This window comes from Pseudopodoces humilis, chromosome 10, assembly GCF_049639895.1.
Source record: "Pseudopodoces humilis isolate 2021_Gansu_Grassland_sample_001 chromosome 10, ASM4963989v1, whole genome shotgun sequence".
NCBI classification, from domain to species: domain Eukaryota; kingdom Metazoa; phylum Chordata; class Aves; order Passeriformes; family Paridae; genus Pseudopodoces; species Pseudopodoces humilis.
The window spans coordinates 20,828,479-20,851,721 of NC_142209.1; the positions used below are offsets into that span (position 1 = coordinate 20,828,479).

The following is a 23,243-nucleotide window of genomic DNA, read 5'->3' on the forward strand; positions in this document are numbered from 1 at the left end:
GCGTGCGCCGCCGCTTCCGGGGCCGCCGGGGCCGCGGTCACCACGGCGACAGCGGCAGCGGCAGCATGGCGGGGGCGGCCCTGCTGCCCGTGGCCGTGTTCGGCTGCCGGCCGCGGGTGGCCGGCGGTGTCTGCTTCCTAGAGGAGCAGGTGGTGCTGCACGCCGCGGGAGCGGGCTGCCTGCGGCTGCACCTCGAGCACAAGTGGCACAACTTCATCCCAGGTGGCACCGACCCCGGTCCCGACCCTCACCCCGGTCCCCACTCCGGCCCGCCCTGACCGCTGTGCTCCCCGCAGGCACGGAGAAGAGCCGGGGCGTGCAGGCGCTGGCCGTCAGCCCCAACCGGCGGTTCCTGGCGCTGTCGGAGGCGGCGGGGGAGCAGCCGGTGCTGGCGGTCTATGAGCTGACGGCGGAGCGGGCGCAGCGGCGGAGGGTGCTGGCCGCCGAGGAGCTGCCGGAGCGGCAGGCGGTGTCCCTCGCCTTCTCTCCCGACAGCCGGTTCCTGGCGGCCGCCACGGCCCCCCCCGAGGGGCACCTCACCTGCTGGCTCTGGGAGAAGCAGCAGCTGGCGGCGACCGTCCGCGTCCAGGCCGCGGGCGACGGTCCCTGCCAGGTAACAGCTCCAGCTCCGCCTGCTTCAAAACTTGCAAACCCGAGCTGCGGCACTCTCTGCGGCTCGTTATTAACACTCTCGTTCGCAGCTGACTGGTTCTTCGAGAGCATACTTCACTTTTCAAAAAGTGGACGAAACGATCAAACTTTAGTTCAACAAGTAGCAGGTGCGAGGTTGGACGCGCGTTCATCCTTCAGCACATGTGCACAGTGCATTTTCCCATGGCCACATGGCTTTTATCCACGGCAAGAGGAGGAGAGGGCTCCACACTGTGTATTTCATACAGTTTCTCTGACCTTTCCTGACATCTGCTGTTGGCCTCGCTCGGCAGCAGGACGCTAGGCTAAATAAGGTTTTGCACTGACCCATAATGGACATTTTCATGCCTGTATCTGTTGTATCACATGAGATCTATGTTGTGGGGCCAGTACAACAGGCCAGTGAGTGTGCAATGCGTCCCTTGTCTCCCTGCAAAAGCACACACTAAATATGTGGGCTGTGCTCAGTAGTTGTAACACGCTTGGAAGCTCTCAGTGCACCTTTTCCTTTCTGAAGTCTTCTGAGTTCAGATTGGAGAAGAGTGGCTAGGAGCGGGTTTGATGGCACACAAATGATTTTTGCATCCAGGTTTGGGTGCCCTTTTTAGATTCTTTCATGCAGGGATACTTTCAGTACATGTGTTGGTTGAACTCCAGCTGCCATTTTTTGTGAGGTACAGCTACAAGAAGAGGTTGGCTGGACTACTGAATCTATGAGCTCAGTTCCTAAAGAGAGGGGGGAGTGTAAAGACTCTGGCTGTCTGAAGTCCCATTAAGCACAAAAAATTACTTCAAACTACCCCTCCTATCCTTCATGCTGACTATTGAGATGGCCATTCCATAATTTTCACAAATAAACACCTAATTATGTGAATTCATCTGCATACTGTTTGCATGAAATACAGGAATACAGAACTTATTCCTGGACTTTTGAGAACAAATGGTCCCACTTTTCAGGAGGCTTGCTACTGGAAAAAATTGTTAATCAGTAGTAAAGAGGTATTCTGGCCTTACTTTTGTGATTTAATTTTGATAGACATGCTTTTGAAAGGGGGAAAACTGCAGTATGTAGTTATGGTGGCTAATTCTTACTCTCTTTGGTATTCCTGTATGTTTCTATGAACTGTCTTTGTTTGTTTTCCTGTATCTGGTATAGGAACTCTTCAGAACAGGTATAATATTTACTTGTTTGTGAACATAGTTGAAAAAAATACCTCCTCTCTTTTTTGTTCCATAGGTGAGCTTTAATCCTCAAGACAATACGCAGGTTTGTATCACTGGAAATGGCTTTTTTAAACTTTTCAAATACAGTGAAGGATATTTAAAGCAGATGAATTTACAAAGGGGAGAGCCAGAAAACTACTTGTGCCATGCCTGGCTGTCTGAGGAGGAAGTTATATGTGGCACTGACACAGGCAAACTTAGCTTGTTTGAAACTGGAGAGCTGCACTGGGAGAAATGTTTGGAGTACAGAAAACCACCCAGGGAACTAGGAGATACAACAACAAAAGAATATGAGAGGTACATCTGTTTACTATTATTAGTAATAGTTCAATGCTTTTGCCTGCAGATTAGTTACTTCCTTCTTGTCTGGTTTATCATATCGATTGCTGCTTAGCATTTTTTGTTTTGTTCTTCTTTATTTTTAAGTCTTTTTGCATTTCCTAATTGCTTTTCTGGTGTTTCTAGTGGACTGGCCTTTGAAGATAATGATTTACAACAGCATTCTTTGCCTCAAATATCTGCAGTTGCAGCATATTCCAAAGGCTTTGCATGTTCACCCAGCCCAGGAGTTGTTCTTCTGTTTGAGAAGACTAAGGAAAAGGAAGTCTATGAGGAGAGTCAAGAAGTCTGGGTAAGGAGGAAAAAAGCTTTTATAAGCAATTATGCAGCAGAGCCCTGTTCAGAGAACTGTGAGTGTTCCTGATTCAGTTATTAATAATAATTTTTAGCATACTGCTAAATTGCATTGTAAGGATTAGCTAACTGGTGATGTCAAAAGGAGTTGCCAAAGGTTACACTGAAAGTCAATGCCTGATGACCTTTTGCAAGATAGTTTTGTATGCTCCCCAAATATAAAATGTGCTTTGAGGCTGCTAAACTTCAAAAAAGCCTTTAAGAAACTTTTCTTTGTGGAGACTTTTGGGACTAAGAGGTAGTTTACTTCATTGAAAACTTGGCTGATTGCTTTTTTCCAAGTAGAAGCTTTTTTCCCTCAGGTATTTATTAGAGCTGTCCTAACACCTGTGCATTCTTAAATAATCCTTCTAACTGTTCTATAGCAAACTGTTTGCATTGACCTACTGAAATCTCTGGATAAGAACATTTAACTCTAATGAGCTGGTCAAGACTTCATACTCTCATTCTAAAAGGTCAGATCTTCCCTATGCATGAGACCCTATAATAAGACTTAACTACCTCAGTAATACATTACAAAGACTGTTTTTCTGAAATCAAAATTTTTAAGCAATTCGCATTCTGACACTTGCTAGTTTTTTGCTTGATATTTTTCTACTACCATTTTAATTCTTGTTTAGTGCAGTACTTCAGATTACTGAAATCTCCCGTGATACTTTATTTCAGCTGTAATGTTACAGATACCATTGGGTTGTCCTCTTGTACTCTATTCTCCTGCCTTGTAGTAGTTATGTGCTATTGAATATCCAAATTGTCCTGCTGATATTATGTACGTGCTTGTTAGAGAAGCATTACAACAAAAGTTTGTGTGTGCATGCCTACTACCAAAACATGGAAACCTGGCACAACCCATGGGATGCCTTTCTTGTGCAGCTTCCTCAGGACCTGTTCAGCACCGAGCCAAAAAAGTCATGCAGACAGGACATCACATGTATATGCTTCAGCCCCTCTGAGGAAATGATGGTCGTTAGCACAAATAAAAATCAGCTCTACATGTTTTCTATGTTCTCCACCAAACTTATAAGGGTAAGTGCAGTTCGGTGCCATTCAACAGCTTTCATGTCCAGTATTGTAATGATACAGGCTAATCAGTGTTGTTTTCTATGATGCATTCTCATTAAATCCTTCAAATGAACCCTTAAAGCTCAAGATACAAAGTGCTTGTTGTGCCTCTCTGAGGGCAGTATTTCTGCAGCCCCTTGCTCCAAGCATCCCTCCCTGTGAATACCTGATGCTAATCAGAAGAATCATAGAGGACTCTTAAGACCATTTAGGGGTGCCTGTTACTGCTGAACCACTTCACTGAGGCTTTAACTGGGATATCCTCCATGTAACTGTGTGGTCCGTGTTCCACTGTAATATGCAAAAACTTTATTGCAATGATAAAGCTGGAACAGCCATGGGAAACTCATTTGACTCCGAGACAGTTGTTGAAGTCCTAGCTAGAAGTGAAAACTTTTTGTGAAATACAAACATAATGAAAAACCTTCCCTACTCTGAATTATCATGAAATAGACTTACATGGAATATAGTACCTAACCTGTCTACAGACATACAGAAAGATCTTTACAGGAAGAGGGGTTGTAGTTAGGGGCTACAGAAATACTGCCCTCAGAGAAGCTTGACTTTGATTTTATTTATAAAAACTTGACTTTTTTTTAATATCTACATGACCAGAAGGTATTAACTGAATTCTTGCAGGTCCAGTTTTATTTATTTATCTAACTTGCCTTTTTTATATACCTACAATTACATTCTATTCTCACTGCTCTGCCCTGCACCACTTTCTTGATTATTAATTAAAAATTTAAAACCATCATTGTCAGGTTTTTAACATTGTTATGTTCAGACCAGTGCAGCAAAAGAATTAAGTGGTTCCCTCAAATCTATTCTACAACTGTATCCAAAGACCCATGATAGATTATTTTTATCTGACTTACTGCCTGCAATGAAATATTTGTGATTTCTTAATGTTCTCATTCCTTCTCAGGAGAAGACATCTCATTTTGCATATATGAATTTCCCATTGCATTCTAATTCAATCACTGGTCTGGACATGTGTATTTGGAAACCCATTCTTGCTACGTGTTCCCTGGATAGATCTGTTCGCATCTGGAATTACAAGACAAAGTAATGAGCTGTTTGTATTTGTTATTGCTTTTTTGTATATTGTGTTTAGGAGACAGCAGCAGCAATCTCATATGAATGAGAGTGCTGTTGTGGTAAAATTCTTGTGTGGTGTGTGATGTAAATGGTATTACTTACATATTTGGGGAGTTTGAGTATGCAGTGCCTTTAAAACTGGTGCCAAAAGAATACAATGTCTTTTCTATTAAGCTATTTTGGTGTCAAACTTCTTGTGTTTTGGAAAAAACTCTTTCATTCAGCTTTGTCTTAAGATACTGTTATCCCACATCCTGCTTCTTAGGCGTAGTTCTTAAGCAAAATTACTCCAGCTCTTGAGGTTCCCTGGAGGCAAAAACAAATCTCAAGAGATGTTTGTGTAGGATTGCGATCAGCAATTCATTTACCTTAATCATTATATTACAGTACACAAGGATTTGCTCTTGCACCTTCCACACCTTCTCTGTGAACCAGAAAGTCAAATTTGCTTTTGTTTCCTTTAACATCTCTGTGATCATTACTTAACTGAATAACAAAACACTTCCTCAAGGACAAGGCAGAGTTAGGTTTTTTAGCTGCAGGTGTCCTTGCTGGGCCAGATAATATCCCGTCAAGTGTGCGATGGGGAGTTTGTCCTATTCCATACTGCTCAACAGTTTTCTCTTTCAGCAATTTGGAGCTATGTAAGGAATATCAGGAGGAAGCACACACAGTATCACTTCATCCCACTGGCCTTTTCTGTTTGGTTGGGTTTTCTGACAAACTACGATTTGTAAGTCTGCTGTATGAGGACATGAATGTTTTCAAGGAGTTTCCTGTGAAAAAGTGTAGAGAGGTAAGGAGTGGTGCAAAAATGAAACTGGGGAGTTATGGGGAGCAGAGTGGTAAAGAACATGACAGAAAATAAAAACTTCTCCAATACATCCTAGTAGGATATAGGATGTCATATATCAAAGCTTAGAGAAATTGATTCTAACTATTGGAGAATAGGCCCAGAGGCTGATGGGAAGCAGCAGAATGGATAATTTGCTCAGAAATACTCCAGAACTGAATTTTACAGGGGAAAGGGGAAAGCATTGATTAAGAAAACTGTAAGTGGCTAATTATGTCATGGAGTTTTCTTTTCATGCAACAATTTGATATTAAAGGATGCAATTGAAATTCAATACATGGATGTTTTTATCCATTCCATCTACAGTAATGGGTGGTTATGTTCTTTTTGTAGTGCTCATTCAGTAACGGAGGCCATCTTTTTGCTGCAGTTAATGGGAATGTGATTCAAATTTATTCCAGCATCACCTTTGAGAATATTACTAATCTGAAAGGACATACTGGGAAGGTTAGTAAACAAATCTTATACAGTACAACTTATTAATGTATTAACTAGTTGATAAGATGCATTTTGAAGAGGTAAAATGCAATTTTGGATCTTTAGATGGGTCCAAAAAGTGAAAACAGAAATAGAAAACTCCATTTTCATTGGTTAGAAGGCAAAATTCTCATGCACTAGATACATCTGAAAAGTCTGTCCTTAAATTGGAGGTGAACAACTGGCAGCTGGCTGAACAAAATAAAATATCCCAGTAATAGATTATAAAATTAAAATTACTCCATATTGAGATGAACTTTTTCCTGAAAGTGTGTTCATAAAGTAATTCTTACTGGTTTTGGTTTTTTCTAATGCTAAAATAGAATTGGTTGAGGAACATCTAGAGGTTTCTCAGTAAGACTTTGAAGTATCATTCTGAAGTTGTCATGCCTTTACCAGTGCAATGACTCCATGCTGTATGTCTGTAATCTACACATCAAGCTCCTTGGTGTGTTTTGCTTTTGCCAGGTACATGCAATTAAATGGAGTGCAGATGACACTAAATTTGTCTCCTGTGACACACATGGTGCTGTGTATGAGTGGAATTTGTTGACAGGTAAAAAGGTGTCAGAGTGTGTGCTCAAGACCTGCATCTACAGCAGCATTTCCCTGACTTATGATGCCAAAATTATCTTTGCTGTTGGATCTGACCAAACTCTCAAAGAAATTTCAGAGTCTTCGGTGAGCTAACAAATATTAGGATTTTGCTAAATTCTCTGGGGACAGTACTGGTGCTTTGCTTTCCTTAGCATCCATTTGGTAAATAGGAATCAGTCTTGTTTTGAAAGCTGTGATATTATTGACACTTTTGTGTTCTTATGTCCTTTACAATGAAACCTGAGATTTTGTTGTAGTTTTATATTTTTATAATTTTACTTGGATTTATCTAGAAATCTTCTCATCCAGCTAACAAACTAACTAGGCAATATTGTTCTGCTGAAATACAAACATCTACCACTTGTATCTACATGCAATTTTTTCCAGAAAAGTAGTAAATTGTATGTGATAACCATTACATCTTCTAGATCACACATCAGTTTGGCTTGAATTTTTAATAATGGTAACTACAAGAAATTCAGGAATTTTATATCTAAATATTTATTAACATTTATAAATATTTAGAACTTCACTTTTAAATAATTTTTTTTTGAGGTATAAAACTTAATGCTAAATACTTTAATTCTATAGGCATATAGGTTCTTTTAACTATAACTTTACATGCTGCAGGCAGAGATCTAACAATTGCTTGTGCAATGCACAATCAAATACTTAAAGTGAGGGTTTTGTGTGGTGGTTTGTGCTGTTGGTTTATGTTTTAGATCCAGCATGAAGTACCTGCTTATGGTGTTGTTTATACGACTGTCGCTGTCTCTCGTTCCGGGCGCTTGATATTTGTTGGTACATCCCTGGGGACAATTCGAGCTATGAAGTACCCATTAACTCTGAAGAAGGATTTCACTGAGTACCAGGCCCATGCAGGTGCTGTTACAAAGGTAGCACAGAGTTTTTTTCTTTTCCCTGTGGTGCCAGCTGCACAAAGCTCCTTTAGGGCTGATTCTCCTTCTCAATTCATAGCAAAATATGTTAAAACTAAGGCTGAGTCTGCACATGGAGAATGAATATTGCAGCATTCATAGGAATCCTGTCTCTAGATATGTCAGGGAGTAAGCTGCTGGCTAAAAAGTGGCTTGCACCAGATTACAAAACATGGCACATTAGATGGAGAACTTTGATACAGCTCCTTCTGGAAAGAGGAAGGTAATTTTGTCATAGAATTATTTAGGTTGGAAAAGAGCTTTTAGGTGATCAGGTGTAACTGTTAACCCAGCACTGCCAAGTCCACAGTAAATCATGTCCTCAAGCACCGCATCTACACATCTCTTAAATATCTCCAGGGATGATGACTGCACCACTTTCAATTGCAGAGGGGCATCACATTTGCCCATTTCCAGACAGCTGAGACTTCTCTGCTGAGCCAGTATTGCTGCCAAATACTGAAAGAGCTCAGAGAGCACGTCTGACAGATCCCTCAGTGTGCTTTGTTAGGTCCCCATTCTCCAGGAAGCCACATGTTCTGTGTTGTTAAGACTAGCCATAATTTTTGTGTTTTAATTAACACTGTCAAATGCAGCACCTTGATATATCCCTGCACAGTCCAACATTAGAATATGAACTTCAGTTACTGTAACTCTACTTTCACCTCAGTTGCAAGATGTATCAGCTCCTCAGGCAGCCACAGGAGGTCTGGAGGAGGTGACAGCATTTACTAGGACATGGTTCTTGGTGAGCTTAGTTGTAGTTTCAAAAGGAAACATTTAGCCATCTGTCGCTCACGCAACTTCGCAAAAGAAAAACACTAGAGACCTTCAGAATTGTCATATAAACTGCCTGTCTGTGCTATAATTGTCTAGAAGGTCTTTTCTGTTTCAGGTTCTTAAAAATCTTCCTATGGCTTTGAGACCAGAAGCAGATCAAGTGTCTACACATGTTTTTTCCCTTCCCTTTGTTGCTTCAGCTGGGGTGGAACAGGAGTAAGAGACAGAGTCAAAATGTTGGTAGTAGAACTGTGTTATTAATTTCTACTGTTGACTTTCTGGGGTAGAAATGAAGAGAGTATGTGGGTGGGGAGAAAAATGGGGTGTAAAATAAAAAACTGTTTCTCCAGTCTTCCATGTCTCATCTATTATTTTATTGTCTCTTCCTTCTAAGATGACAGTAACAAGTGATGACCAGTTTCTACTGACTGCCTCAGAGGATGGCTGTGTATTTATCTGGAAAGTGCATGATAAAGAAGGTGGGGGAGTGAAAGGAGAACAGGAACTTGAGTATGCTGAGGAAGTGTTGATCATGAAATCAGATATAGACGAGAAGGTAGGAGGAGAAGAAACTTGTGAACATAAACCATGGTATTTCTGTGATTTACATTTGCATAATGGTTGTTACCAGCCAGTCCTATATGGCTTGCATGGCTTTGGTCAAAGAGGTTACAGCAAGTTGCTGCAATGGCTTTTTAATATGCAAACAGCATTGTGCAAACAGCAAGGTGTGGAGAAAGGTTTAGATTTTTCTCTAATACTTTCCCCAATCTCTTTGGGAGAAATAAAACACTTTTAATGGAGTAGAGAAGTCAGAAGATGCATTTCTATAAACCATCTTTTAAGACAGCAAAGGAACTTCACTTCTAGAACTTCTTGGTTGTCTGTCTGAAGATTCTCTGTAAAGGCTGTTCATAAATATATTCATGTAAATAAAACATCCTTAACGAGCTGTTGCTAATGGCAAATATTCTCTCTCTTAAGATTGTTTTCTCATCCATGTTCCTAACAGAGTCAGGCAATACTAGACCTGCAGATTTGTGTGAGAGATCTACAGACAGAAAGTGATTACGAGCTACGTCTCAAGGACATGTACTGTGAAGGAAAAATAAAAGCATTGGAAGAGAATTTCACTCGGGAAATAGACTCCCTTATAACTAAACACCAGGTATGATTCATGCTGCAGAACCAAATACTAAAAAATCTTTCACTGAAGAGTTGAATTCAAGCTTGCATTACATATGTAGAAATGCCATACAGCATCTGAAATCATTCCTTTCCAGTTTAACATGTTCTTAGTATTTATAAAGCATGAAACTACCTTTGAGTCAAGAATCTTATAGGTACAAGGGGATGCAAGAGCTCTCCTAGGTAGCCTGTAAGCATCTTCACATAAAACCAGCACAAAAAATAGTGCCTGAGACCAAGGATCAGTAATAGAAATGGCACTGTGTCTTAAAAGCTCCTTTCCATATAAGGTTTCAGCTGCTGCAGGATCTAACAATTATTGTCCTATGTTGCCTTCTTTATGTCCTGTCTACTTAGATTTTTAAGAACATCTGCTGAGGTTTCTTGTATATTTTTTGAAAATAAAAGTAAAATATATTCCCTGGATGTCTTCTGTTTGTGTGCTTATTGATTTCTTTGTGGTCATGAAGCAGGACTACCATGAAAAGCAAAGGCTATGATAATTCTTCCCAGTGTCTTATTTATCTGTGTCTGATAATGCTATTCTGTCCATCTGTCTGGTGCACACACTGGATTTCTGACCTGTAATTCATTATATTTCTGGACTTCTTTTAGATGTAGAAGGCAAGGGATCCAGTAGTAATTTCTCTGGCAGTAAAACAACTCGATTATATATCACATGAATCAATCCTGTCAACCTCATGTTCTTTTTGAGCTTTTGGGTGAATATTGTCCTGCTCTGGTGATTTGTTACCACTTATTTTGTCAAGTTGTGCATAGTCCCTTCAAGCAGTATTTAATTTGACTCCACATAAAGGAGTTGAGTATGAAAGCTTGCCAAGTTACTTATTAGTTGCAGTATTTTACAGGTTTGCAATTTTCAAGTGCTCTTTTTATACCTCTTTTGTCTGTTTGCCCTACAATAGTTATGTAGTAGCTTTTTTATATTCATTTTTGAGGAGGTTTAATAATTCATTTTAATGTTTTCATAAAGTATTTTTTCAGACTCTTTGGCTTGTCTCATTGTGTTTTTGTTTTTTTTGTTTAAATTACTTGAGTTTTAACCTTTCTATTTTTCCAGTCTTTTGTAGAACCTAACCTTGCACAAGAAATCCATTTAAATTCTTGTGGATTCCTCTACCTCTGTTTAATCTCTGCTGGGTTTTTTTCTGCAGTTCTTCAAGTCATTTGATAAGTAGTGCTTGGCTATAAAGTTATAATAATCTCAGCTACACTGAAAATTCTTTAGACTTGTTCATTATAGCCTTGCAAACAAATGCCTTTGAAAGTGAATAAAAGTTCTCTAGGTAGGCAAGTTGTACTTCCTGTCCAAGTATCAGTACACGTTAAGATTAAACAGAATGAAAACTTTAGACTTGGGGCTAACCTTTCTAGTTGAATCCATCAGACAAATGGAATATTTCTGCTTATGCAAGACCCATGCAGTTGTTGTGAGAAGTGAAAATATTGTAACTATGGTAGAGTTCCTAGCGTCTCTGGGAAATTTTTTCGCTGTTTTATTGTTCCAGTTCTTTGCTTTTTTAGAAGATTAAGTAATTTGTAGTGGCAGGCTGACATTCCAAGTGAATGGCATTTGAAATTCATTCGTGCTTAGGTTTATGTCATATTATGCAAATGTCAGCATTTTAGGACCTCAAAGTTGCTTTAAGTGAGACAGAAAGCAGCTTGAACTTTAATATCTGGACAACAATTTATGGAACTGCAAATTCTCCTCAAGCAGACATACATAAAGGAGTGGAGGCTTTTGTAGCTCACAAACTTTTCTTTTTAGATTAGGATCAGTACCTTGTATTATATGAACCCTGTTTGCTGCTTTTCCGTAGCTTTCCTTAGCTTAACTTGTCAAACAAACTAATGTGGAAAACTAATGTGGGAAACCTTGTTTTAGTGACATATGGCATCTCAATTTTGGTGAGAGATTTCAAACATTTATCTGTTGTGTATGTATTCTTCACCAGAGGCAAGAGCACAAACAATTTAGACATTTCTTTGTCTAGTTTCAAATTAAAATGTATTGTTCTTATTTTTTTTATCCCAGATTTTGCAGGAAGAGAAAGAAAAACAGGAGCTACAACACCAGGTTCAACTGTCTGAGCTGATGGATAAACAGGCCAGGGAGGTGCAACGGCTAGGTTAGACTATAACAAGTATTTGTAACTAGAAACTGGGGGAAATGCTTTACTGGTAGCAAATGAAGTGATGAGGAGGGATTACTAGAGTAGAGGTATAAAGAAAAATGGATGTATATCATGTAGGTATTTGGTGCAGACCAAATGGCTGTCTAAACTGCACCATACATGTATCTTAGAGGTTTGGTTCTTAAAATTAGTAATTTCTTCTTTCATTTTATGCACAGCTCACTGTGCAAGAACAGTGCAGTCATTCAATTCAGCAAGGAGGTGCACACAGCCTGGAAATACCTGGACTTCAGATTTGTAATCAAGATAAAAATACTGCAAATTAGTATTTACCAAAGACTCCTGCCATGAATGAGTCCATTCTCCATTACTCATACTTTGTAGCAGTCGAGCTTTTATCCAGCTCTGCCATGGTTGCCAACCCAAGGAAATAGCTAAATTAGGGTTGTCAATTAGTTGTCAATTTTGCATGGCTACAGAGTCTAAAGCCCCTGTATATCTGATGAAGAAAGTGACAAAATACTTCTACTTGTAATTTACTGCAACCAGCTGCCAAAAAGACAGTAAATAATAAGGTTGTGATAGCTCCAGAAGGATTGGATTCACTCATCTTTTCTATTAGTTTTCTCCATTCTGTATGTTTCCTGTTAACAGAATCTGACAGTAGTCAGAAACTCTCAATGGAAAATGAGAAATACCAGGAGCTTCAGGTGAAATCCCAGAAGATGGAGGAGGAATACGAGAAACAATTGCACAATTTGGAGGAGAGCAAAACCAGGGCTTTGGCAGAGCTAAAAGAATATTATGAGAAAAAACTTAAAGATAAGTCTGTTCTGCTAGAAGAGGTAGGAAGCTTGATTTGCTGTTTGATTTGTTGACCAAATTTATCTTCAACTGTGATAAACTGTTCCCTAGGACAGGAGAGGCTGGCATCTTCCATGCAAATCCTAATCTGCCTGTAACCATGAGAAAATATTTTGACAGGTAGAATAGTAATAAAGAAGACCCAGCTGAGTTATCAACTTTTTGGGGTTTCATACCTTGAGTAAGTTGCTAGGATTAATATTCTTGGGCTTTCTCAGCTTCATCTACATTTCTCCTACATCCTAGAATTCCTGTTTATTAATGTGATTTAGACGATACATTTACAGTAATTGAAGAAAGAAAGATTCAATTATGTTGTTCTAGTGAAGAGATAACATTTTGAAAATGGTGAATTACATTCCTGAGTCCTTGAGGTTCTTACCTGCATAATTTGGGGAACAAAGATAAATATCCTGAATACTTAAAAAACTCCTGCACATTGAGGTCAAAGACTTGGTTTGACAAAAGGCAGACAGATAACTGATACTTACATATTTAGAGTCAGAAATCACCATTACTGTTTGCAGCCCTATGTTGCAATACCAATTTGAAAAGAACGTAGGAAGAGAGGCATACAGAGACTGAGGCAAACCTGGGTGCTTATTGGTCCTAATGCATCAGAAACAGCAATTTTAAAAGATCCTAAGTGATACTGGTTTGTGATTTCTTCAGCCAGAACAAGTTTGTTGATGTTAGTATTTAGGCCATATTCCTAACATGAAGCTTTCAAGTCTGAAGAATTATCAACCCCTGCCCCCCCAAAGAAGCAAAAAACCCACCATCCCCCAAAAAAACCCAGAAAACCCTCAATGTGTATGCTATCAGTTTCTAAAGTTACTTTAATCCACTAAAAAGTTACCTTAGCTGATACTGCTGCAATTGAATATTCCATTAAACATAGATTCTCCCAGGAGAAGCACAGTTACAAATAACCTTTTATTTCTCTCCTTTATTGGTCTCTTACTCTTGCCTTCTCTAATGTTTGTTTTCCTTAACTGCAGGCAAAGGAGAAGATGAGGAAGCAGATTGAAGTACAAGAAGAAATGGAGAAACAAATTTATGAAGAGGGAGACAAGGAAATCTTGGAACTCAAAGACAACTATGAGAGACAGCTCTTGGAAGAAAAGGAGTCCAACATGCAACTGAAAGGAGAAATTGGAGTCATGAATAAAAGGGTATCTTTTATATTATGCTAGTATCAGACCTGTACAAGAAGACCTATAACTTGAGGATTGAATGTGATTAACGGCATGTCAATTTAGTCCATTAATCTAGTCTGTAAATATGTGGCATTTCATATAAGAACAGTAGCGGGTTCTTAGGTTAGTTTGAATGTTTAGAGTATTTGGGCAGAAGAAGAAGCTCTCTGCTGACTGTATTGCTGATATTAGAGATAGATGATAAAGGAGGTATGTTTTTATTAGTACACTTTCTCTGATCGACATAGTTTCAAACTATAAGTAATATTGTTCATCCTACATCAGGAAAGAAGTTAAGTTTTAATTTTTCTAACATTGAATAGTTTGCTTTATTAGTAAAATACTTCTATTGCTTCATTCAATGCACTAATCTGTGTTTTGCTCACATAATCTTTCTTTATTTGCTTTACTGGGATTTTTAAGGAGGCATAAAATATTTTGCCTCTTTTATTGTCTAGGTATTGCATTTCCTTAAGGATGTTAGAGGGACATTTTTTCTTTTTTTGTTTTCTCCAGTATCTATCTGGAGACATAGAGGTTCTTTTCATACCCTCTACTATCATGGTACTGTCTTTGATTTCTTTGTTTTTTAGACTTCAGGGATTTCTTCATGTGTCCTTACAATTTGTCCAGTGTCATACATTGTTTCCAATTTTCTTGGCTTTGCAGATCTTAGTATTGAGGCAGGGATTTTGTGGGTGCCCAAGGGCCATGAACCGTGCACCCTTCCAGTTTTCCATCTTTAGAGCGGTATTGCCTTCACCTTATAAGAATATTCCATGGATTGAGTACTATCTGCAGCTGATACTTAGGTATAATACCCATACCCTTCTTGCTGCTGGATGCAATTTGCTTCCTTCCTTCTAGTGCAGTAGAATACACAGAAAAAGCAAAAATGGATACTAAACCCCCTTTTGAGTTAGAGGCGTTTAACAGATGTGCTGCTCCTTCATCATATCTTAATTTGATATCCCTTATCCCACACTGTCTGCAAGGTATCCTACAGAATAGGAGGACCAAGTTGTGCACAGCATTTGGAGACTTTTAAGTTCTTACTAGTTTGCCTCTCTAGTTGAGCAGCCTACAGAAAGAGCTCAAGGACCGAAACAGGGATATTGAGGAAATGAGACTGGAACAGCAGAAGCTGCAAGACATCATTAAATCACTGGAAAAGGACATCTTGGCACTAAAGACAGATATTAAAGACAGAACTGAAACTATCCTAGAGAAGGTGAGAAAATGAACAGTTGGATGAGGTTAAAATCACCTCCCTTAATTAAATAGAGATATTTATTTTAATAGTATTCATTGTGATAATATCACATGACTGGAAACCCGATATCAACTTAAGGAACTTGTGATCTCCAATTTGGGATTCTGGTTTTTAATTGGTATTCTAGGCTTTTCTTGGGGAGCTCAAGTTCAGGATGTTGACTTTCTCATCCCCTGTTCTGGGATCTGTAGATGGCTCACCATTATTTGCCCCCTCCCATCTGACCAGATAGAGGTTGCAAATCTCCAGTAGATTTGCAACTGGAGTTCAATCTTCCACAAGATCTGTGACTGCTGGTTTTGCCTCTTCCATATTTGTGCCTTATCCTAGAGAATCTGTTTGAGAGTGCTGGATCTGATTCAGATCTCTTGTACCCATTTCTTCCAGGAGAAGCATATATATGATCTAAAAATTAAAAATCAGGAACTGCAAAATTTTAAGTTTGTACTGAGTTACAGAATAGAGGAGTTTAAGAAGCTAATAGAGTCACGTGAAAATGATATTGAGACAATGAAGAAACAGATCAGTGAGGTGAGTAACACTCTCATGTGGCCTCTGCTACTAAGCCCGTTGTCTAAATACAAAGATGACCCAACAAGTTCATTAAAGATTCCACCGTGATTCTTCCTTGACTTCTTTCAAGGATACACTAATTCAATAGCCATGCAGCTAATAAAAATATCTGTAGACAACAGCTATTTCATTTTCTATCACACGCTACCAGTGATGAACATAGTTATTTAAGTTCCTGTATGTAATTCTAGATTTTGCTTTAAAAATCAGTCTTTTCCTTATGTGGTTGCCCTCTATGTGCCCTATAGTATTTGCAAGACACTGCTTTTACTGATCTGATGGAAAAAAGTAAATTTCTTTCCTCAGAAATGTTACCGATTTATGCAAATATAGCTCTATTAGGGCTTAGGGACATGGACAAATTATATTCATCAGTTGATACATGGGAAATTTGGACATATTCACACTTAGCATGCAGCAAATTCATTGAGGGTACTTATTTATTATAGAAACTTGCTATGATCTCTGCATAGATGTATCCTTAGCTCAGCCAAACTAGGACTGTGGTGACAGTCTTTTAAATAAAATGCAAACTAACGAACAATTTGTATGCACTTCAGACTAGCAAGATGAAATTCCTGTTGTCTTTTTTGGTCACCGTCTTGTGCCATAAATAATTGCTGTAGTACTCTTAATGTTTTTTCCTGTGTGTTCTGCATATGTACCCACAGCTTTCAATCCATTTGTTTCTTTTCAGTATCAGGTTCTAGTTATTGTTATTCTTACTCTTTCCAGTATTGACTGTCCATTTCCACCTCATCCATTTTTATTCGGAACAGAAGAGCTCCCGTTCAGCTCAAGGAATTTAAGGGGTATCACATAATTTAAATTAATGTGACTTTGTAACAGAGTTGCACATTCACTTTTGTGGTTTCTGCATATTCTGACAGAGGGCAGTGTTGTTACAAAATTGATGTTTCTCATGTTATCGTTCAACCTGAAGGGGGAACTATTCCCTCAAGTCTGTATTTCCAGTCTCTGGTTTTCCTGTTATGTTATTTTTTCACATCTCCTTTTAGCCCTGATTTCCTCCTCCTGCTTCCTTTCAGATGGAGGAGGAGCTGGAACAATTCCGCAAGGAGAGCATAGAGCTGAAGTTGAACATCACACGACTGCAACAGAAACAGAAGGCGACTGCTCACGAGGCGCACAGAGAGATGGAAAAGGTATGGGGTTCCCCCTCCATGCAGGTCCCACAGAATGACATTGGTGAGGACAGAACACTGGTGAAGCATTAGTCTGAGCAAACAGTTACTTCAAGGCTGCTGTGTCCAAGGACCAAGAGAGTCTCTGGTCAGTGGCGACAAAGACACAAAACTTCCAAGCCTGCAACCAGCTTACAGCATTCGTATTTAAAAAAAAAAATAAAAATCGAGTTATTTATGCATCAACACATATTCTCCTGAGTTTAACAGAACAGGCAGGTGAATGCTGAACTTATTCCTGCCCAAGCCTGCAATCTGGGGACACTTGGCCTAAACAGGAGCAGCATTCAGGATACCACTTAGCATTAGTAGGATGACATAAAGGAAGGTCTCATTAATGGAGGAGTCAAGGACCCCTTGTTTGACAACATGTCAGTTATGAGGGAGGAAAAGGGACTGCAGGTGAAGGTGGAGGAGCTTAGCAGACAGTGCATGAGTGAGGAAGCAGGTAGAGAGGCCTGGCAGAGACCAAGAGAGAATGAGAAGGCAATCTTGATGTGAAATTAGCAGTCTGTGCATGTGTCCAATATGTTTTGTTCTTGCCTTTTCAACTGTTGGTGTGTTGTTTCTAAATAAGAAGGTAGGACAGCATTTAGACAATGCTCTCAGGCACATGATGTGGCTCCTGGGGATGTCCTGTGCAGGGCTGAGTTGGACTCAATGATCCTGGTGGGTCTCTTCCAACTCAGCATATTCTGTGATTCTGTGTTTGGGAAAGGACAGTGGGCAATAGCATAATGAACCACTGTTTTTCAGATTTCATCTTTGGAGGCTGGCACTGATACATTAGGTGTCAGTATAATATCAGTGTAAAAGTAATAAAAGGTTTATTATTATTCTTTAAATTTATCACTGCTGTTCAACACATAGTGCTCACATTCCCAGTGAGTTTTTAATTAATTCTTTTTAAAGTGAAGTAGAAGAAAGTACATGAGAGTTTTCACCAGTTCCACTAGACTTTCTAGAAAATTGCACAGTGACATGTTCTGATGAACCAAATAAGAATGTGAGTATATCATTCTTGCAGAAGCAAAATATGGAAACCCTCATCAAACGATTTAAAGCAGATCTTCATAATTGTGTGAGCTTCATTAACGATTCTAGAAAAATGAAAGATGGTATCCGTGAACTCTACACCAAGTATGTGCATCAATCAGACTTGGTGAGTCAGAACCTTTGCCTTCTCCTTGCCCATGGCTTTGTCTGGTAGTGTAATTATTGAGGTTGCATGCTGTCCCTTCTCAGGCAGAGGCTCAAGCAGAAGATGCAGATTTGCAGCAGAAGTACAAGGAACAGCAAGAGTATAATGAGAGGAATTTGGCAGTTTTAAGGAAGAGAATGACAAAGGATAAGGAAATGCACCACACTGCTTACATGCGCATCATGCAGGTAATAAGCCTTTTCCTTGTGGTATGGAGGGGGAACAAAGGAAGTGGCTGCACAAGAGACTTTAGTAACCTTACTGTTATGGTTTCTTAAGACTTTGAAATAGTTTTGGTTGGCTTTCTTGCCAGAAATTCCTACATTTTTCAGGTGCTTCCATTAACTTTTCTGAACAAAAAGAGCAAGATCTCTGAATGGCTTCTGTTTTGTGGATACTTTTGTTTAACTCCCACTCCCTAAAAGGAGATAGGGAACTTCTGTTGCATGGATGTTTTTAAGGACATTAATATACTTACTTTTTATTTCAAACAGTATTCATAATTGCCATCATAGTCAATTTTCCTTTGTTTGAGTGTCAAGCTGTATCTGGTATGTAGGTAATGTTTAGGAAGTAATTTTGGAGGAAGAAAATAAAAAAAAAAAAAATTTCTTTGTCCACATAGTCCCATGCCTATTGGTGTGAATTCAGAAGAGCATTCTGCTTTTCACATCCAAAATTTTCAAGGAAGTTCAGAAATATGTGGGGAATATGTATATTTGTACTAAAATCTCTTGCTCAGAATCCTTGTTTCTTACAAAGCAAACTCAACTTGTGACTGCTGGGGTCAAAGATCCAATTTGTTTTCATCTGGAGTGGGAGGACCTAGAGCCCCACACCAGATATCCTAGGAGGACAGCTTTTCTAGTCTCTTTTTAACAAGATCTCCTTCTGCTCAGTCAGCATTTCCTTTTCCCCTCAGTAGCCCTTTCTGCATTGTTACTTATTATGCTTCCTCAGGATCATTAAATCTTAGTCCCCTCCTAAGTCATCTGTTGTTTGCTATTTATTCATAATTTGCTTCTTCAGGGCTAGACAGCAGCAATCTTCTTCCCTGCCACTATTTTAATTTTTTTTTTTGACTCTTTCTGTGAGTTAGATGTTTCCTTTGGCACAAAAGGAGATGGGTTCAGAAAATAACCTGAAGAATTTCCTTACTGGAATAGGGTGACAGATGGTGTTCATAATGATAATACTTGATGTCTTGGATCAGTAAGCCTAACATGAAATGATGATTAAAACCAAATTAATAAAACATCTGGAAGATGAAGATATCAAAGATTCTAACCAGCCTGGTTTCTTCAAAGAAAAAGCAGTACTCTGAAGTCCAGTAGATTAATGAGATTTTACAGCCAGCAGGAATTATCATGGCCTTCCAGTCTTTCACAGAGGCTTTTAAGACTAGTTTAGACAAACTTCTGTGAGGATTTGCTTTGAAAAAGCAAATGACATCTTGACAGTCTTCTAGCTCTGTATTTCTATTATTCCTCAGTTGGGCTTACGTTTTCAGAGCTATGCCCTCCTCTTTGAGAGATTATTCATAGGTACACTCCACTAGTGACTGCTGCAACAGATGATTAGAACTGTCAAGATAATTTTAATTATTCTTACCAGTTGACAAGTTGCCTGTTATTCAACTATTAGTTTTTCCTCCCCCCTTCTGTATTTGTAATGGTTTCTCTGGATACATAAAAACAGAGACACTGAATAACCTTGAAGTACTGCTGCTTAAACTGAAGCCCATATAGGATGAAATTTTCTATATGTCCTACCTGTTTCTGACAGTCAGCACTGTAGAGATTTCCTACACTGTAGATTGCATCCATATGATGTGTCACTGTACCTGATGGCCTCATCATCCATGCATTTGATCAGTCTCTTTTCTGAAACAATTGGTTCTTTGCCACAACATCCCATGACAATTAGTTTTCCCATGAACATTTATTTTAATTCATTCTGTGACACTGCATTGCAGTGCAAGCATTCTGTCAGAATGCAAATATTGAATTAAAGGCTAATCTCTCTGAAGAGAAGGACTCTTCAGGAAAATATTATCAGTGTCAACCAACAGCCTTTTAGCACCAAGCAAACCAAACAAGACATTTCTACATAGCCCAGATTGCTTCATGCAAGATACTCTGTATTCTGTTTTCTGATAGATCAAAAGCAAGATCTTCATTTGACAGCAGCAGGTAATCACTTGGGCTGAATGTATGAAGGTGCTCATGACTAAAGTATACCTAAAGGGAAATACTATGACCCAGCCCTGAAAGCTGGTCAAAATAAAATTACCTTGACTGATTATTGGAAGTTACTGTCTTCATGTGCTCTTTCAGGATCAAACTCTAGAATAAATGCATAAAGTCAAATTTCATCTGTATTTAAAGGCTTGAACTAGACAAGTCAGACTCAACAAAATTTTGCAGTTCCAGAGCTGCCTGAGCACACCAGCTCCTGCTGCATTTATAGTCCAGCATAACCACTGCAAGAGGGACTCTTCTTGCCCAACAAGTTCAGATCTTAATGAATCCTACACTCTTGCTCCTCAGTGATTTTTCAGCTGAGGAGAAGCTAAAGCACAGCTGCTGTAGTTGCCTCCGTGTGAAGTCTTGATAATCTTGCCACACATGCCCTGAGCTATTGCTGCCAAGTTGAACTCCTTGAGTGCAGCCACATTCTGGGAGGTGCAGTGAGCTTTGTACTTTGCTACTGACCAGCCTGCAGTTGGGTGGTGCCAGCACTTCTATAAGTATACACAAAGGAACTGAGTTGTATGATTTACACAATCTTTTGTGGCAACATAATTATCTCTACCAGCCAAAATTATCATTAAAACAAAAGTAAAAAAAACAAGATTTGAGGGCACCATTTTCATGGAAAAATTTCATTCATCTTTGTTCTTGCCTCTCGTTGTTTTAGTGGGTCCACTACTGCTTGGGATTGGTATTGTGAGGTACCCTAAACACACCTTTTTGCCATCTATCTTTTTTTTAAATATTGCCACTGTGTTGCAAAAGTTCTAAAAAAACCACCACAGGTAGCTGAAATAGTTGCTATTCTTGGTTCAAGTATGATGACAGCTATTTAACATTTGCCCTAGTTATTGATGTGGTATTTCACTGTCCTTGTAAGAGGCAAAGACAGAATTCCACTTAACTCTCTTGAATACAGAAAAAAAATATTTAGTTAATGGTTCCCCTGTTTCTAAATCATGATCAGCAGTGTTATCATCTTTCACTAGTATTAACCCATACTGGTTTTGCTGAAGTATTTGAACCTGTTGCAACAATGGGTAAATTACATTTACTGGCACTTCCACAGCTCCTTCAGCAAGATGCTTCATGGTTTAGGCTACTAAAAACTTAGAGAATTGAACTTTTATGGGCTAAAAACTGACTTAAAAAAAAAAGAATGAAAGATGAATACATTACTAACTTTTCCTTATAATATCATGTTAGCAGCAGGTATCTCAAGTCTCCACATGCTTTATATATTTCCTAATAATTTGGAAGGAGTGTGGAAAAGTGATGTCTGTCAGAACTGTTGAGAGCTTTGAATAATTTCAAGGAGATAAAGATCATTTAAGTGAACAAATACATAATGACACATGAAAAGCAAAATAATACACACGGGAGGGAGAGATGGGAATTCTTCACATTAATTCTGAATTAATTGGATCGGTTTAGGAAGGCCCTGAGCTTCCCTTTGGATTGGCAAGAAAAATGATACCTTGGGGTGCAGCTGCAGTCAGAAAAGCAAAACAAATATTAGTTTTTTGAGCTAACGTGGTTTGAATACTGTCATTTTCTGTCACATCTACTGTGGTCTTACCTGAAATGTTGTCTACTTTCCTGATTGTCCAGCACCTTCTGCTTGTGATACTGATTCTATACTGTCCAGTGTCTTTCTCAAAGATATGAAGATACATATTGCTCAGCCAGTGAGTACCTGTGCTTTTCCTTATAGAGCATGTTGTTTTTGCAGGAAAATGTGAGTCTGATTAAGGAAATTAATGACTTGCGGCAAGAACTGAGGGTGGCCAACATACAGGTACACGACCTCCAGTCAGAACTGAGATTAAACAAGAACAAAAAGGCAATTCAAGACACAGGTGAATAGTTCCTGTATATTTTCCATATTGTTAGTACTCATGGCAGAAGCCCTTTTTGTCCTTGGTGAACACTTCTATTACTGTCTGTGTTTCATTCTAGCTTGTCTGCCTGGTGGGACCTGTTATATTTTAATGTTAATTGTTGAAGCTGCTAAATCCTGCAGATTCTTACTATTTAGATCTACTCCTTCAGCCCTGAAAGATGCTTTCCCTTGTTCATGCCAAAGAACTGTATGAGCTGGACCTTTGTTACTGTACTATGTCCTCTCTATTTTATCTTCTAGCTCCCTCCAGTGAAATTCTGTCCAGCCCAGCTGTCCTGAGGTTGAATCCAGAGATGGAAAGTGAAAATATCATAGAAATGCAACAGCTAGAAATTCAATATCTGCGAGACCAAATCCAGGAGAAGGGGCAAGCCCTGAACTGTCCAGATTCAACCTCTTTTGGTCAGAAATCTTCCTGAATGGAATCTGGAAAGAAGCCACAAGACACAGCAACACTGACGTGGTTCAAGGATGCCTTAAGTTATTATATCCTCCTGGCAAGATCAGAAATGCAACAGCATAGAGTATGCTTACCTGATCCTATACTCTACCACTAGAAGCATTTATGAAACAATTGGTGCTCTGAACACTTCTACTTTCCTGAAATCTGCCCTTTTCATGAGATTTAGGAGCCAAAAAAAATTGTGTTAGTGTAAGACTAATCTTTGGGCCTTCATGCTAGGTACTCATCTTTCTCTTGAAAACTAATGTGTCCTAATTCAGAAGAGATAGTCAAACTGTAAGCCTTTTCTGTTAGAATTCTAATTTGATGTCATTGTGCTGCAAAATTCAACATCAGCTTTTTATTTTCCAGTATTAAATGGCCTATGTTCATACAAAAGACAGCTGCTCTTAAGACCAATGTAATTGTTATTCCAAGCAGGTATCCAGTCACAGATTAACAATCAATTACCTTGTGAGGGCAACCTTTGACTCAAGCACACAAGAGCTAGAGCCCTTGGTAAAGCCTCTGCCTCCTGTCTAGAGATGTGTTGCCTTATATGCTACAATAATTTCAGCAGGACAAAAAAGGCAGTTTCGAACTCCCAA

General features: G+C 39.1%; 1 protein-coding gene across 2 annotated transcripts; it reads left to right on the forward strand.

Annotated features, from left to right (window-relative positions):
• The first annotated feature begins 65 nt into the window (after positions 1-65).
• On the forward strand, positions 66-22,841 carry CFAP57 (cilia and flagella associated protein 57). 2 transcript variants are annotated; one of them, XM_088060463.1, is made up of 22 exons: positions 66-222; positions 297-613; positions 1,889-2,172; positions 2,302-2,506; positions 3,442-3,594; positions 4,559-4,698; positions 5,362-5,527; positions 5,918-6,031; positions 6,530-6,742; positions 7,381-7,554; positions 8,771-8,932; positions 9,389-9,544; positions 11,624-11,717; positions 12,378-12,568; positions 13,589-13,762; positions 14,859-15,017; positions 15,447-15,590; positions 16,682-16,798; positions 17,865-17,999; positions 18,083-18,226; positions 22,023-22,149; positions 22,434-22,841. In XM_088060463.1, exons 1-22 carry the CDS (start codon positions 66-68, stop codon positions 22,610-22,612), a joined length of 3,705 nt encoding a protein of 1,234 aa, XP_087916589.1. In that variant the 3' UTR covers positions 22,613-22,841. The 2 variants fall into 2 exon arrangements, with proteins under 2 accessions (XP_087916589.1, XP_087916590.1); XM_088060464.1 differs by having other exon boundaries at positions 2,341-2,506.
• The last annotated feature ends 402 nt before the right edge of the window (positions 22,842-23,243 follow it).

What these genes read in the sequence shown, in the direction of transcription:
- CFAP57 (XM_088060463.1), top strand. Translation starts at nt 66, where the DNA reads ATGGCGGGGGCGGCCCTGCTGCCCGTGGCCGTGTTCGGCTGCCGGCCG. An exon ending in TCTCCACCAAACTTATAAGG is followed by an intron (nt 3,595 to 4,558) that starts GTAAGTGCAGTT and finishes ATTCCTTCTCAG; the next exon opens with GAGAAGACATCTCATTTTGC. An exon ending in AAAGGCAATTCAAGACACAG is followed by an intron (nt 22,150 to 22,433) that starts GTGAATAGTTCC and finishes TTTATCTTCTAG; the next exon opens with CTCCCTCCAGTGAAATTCTG.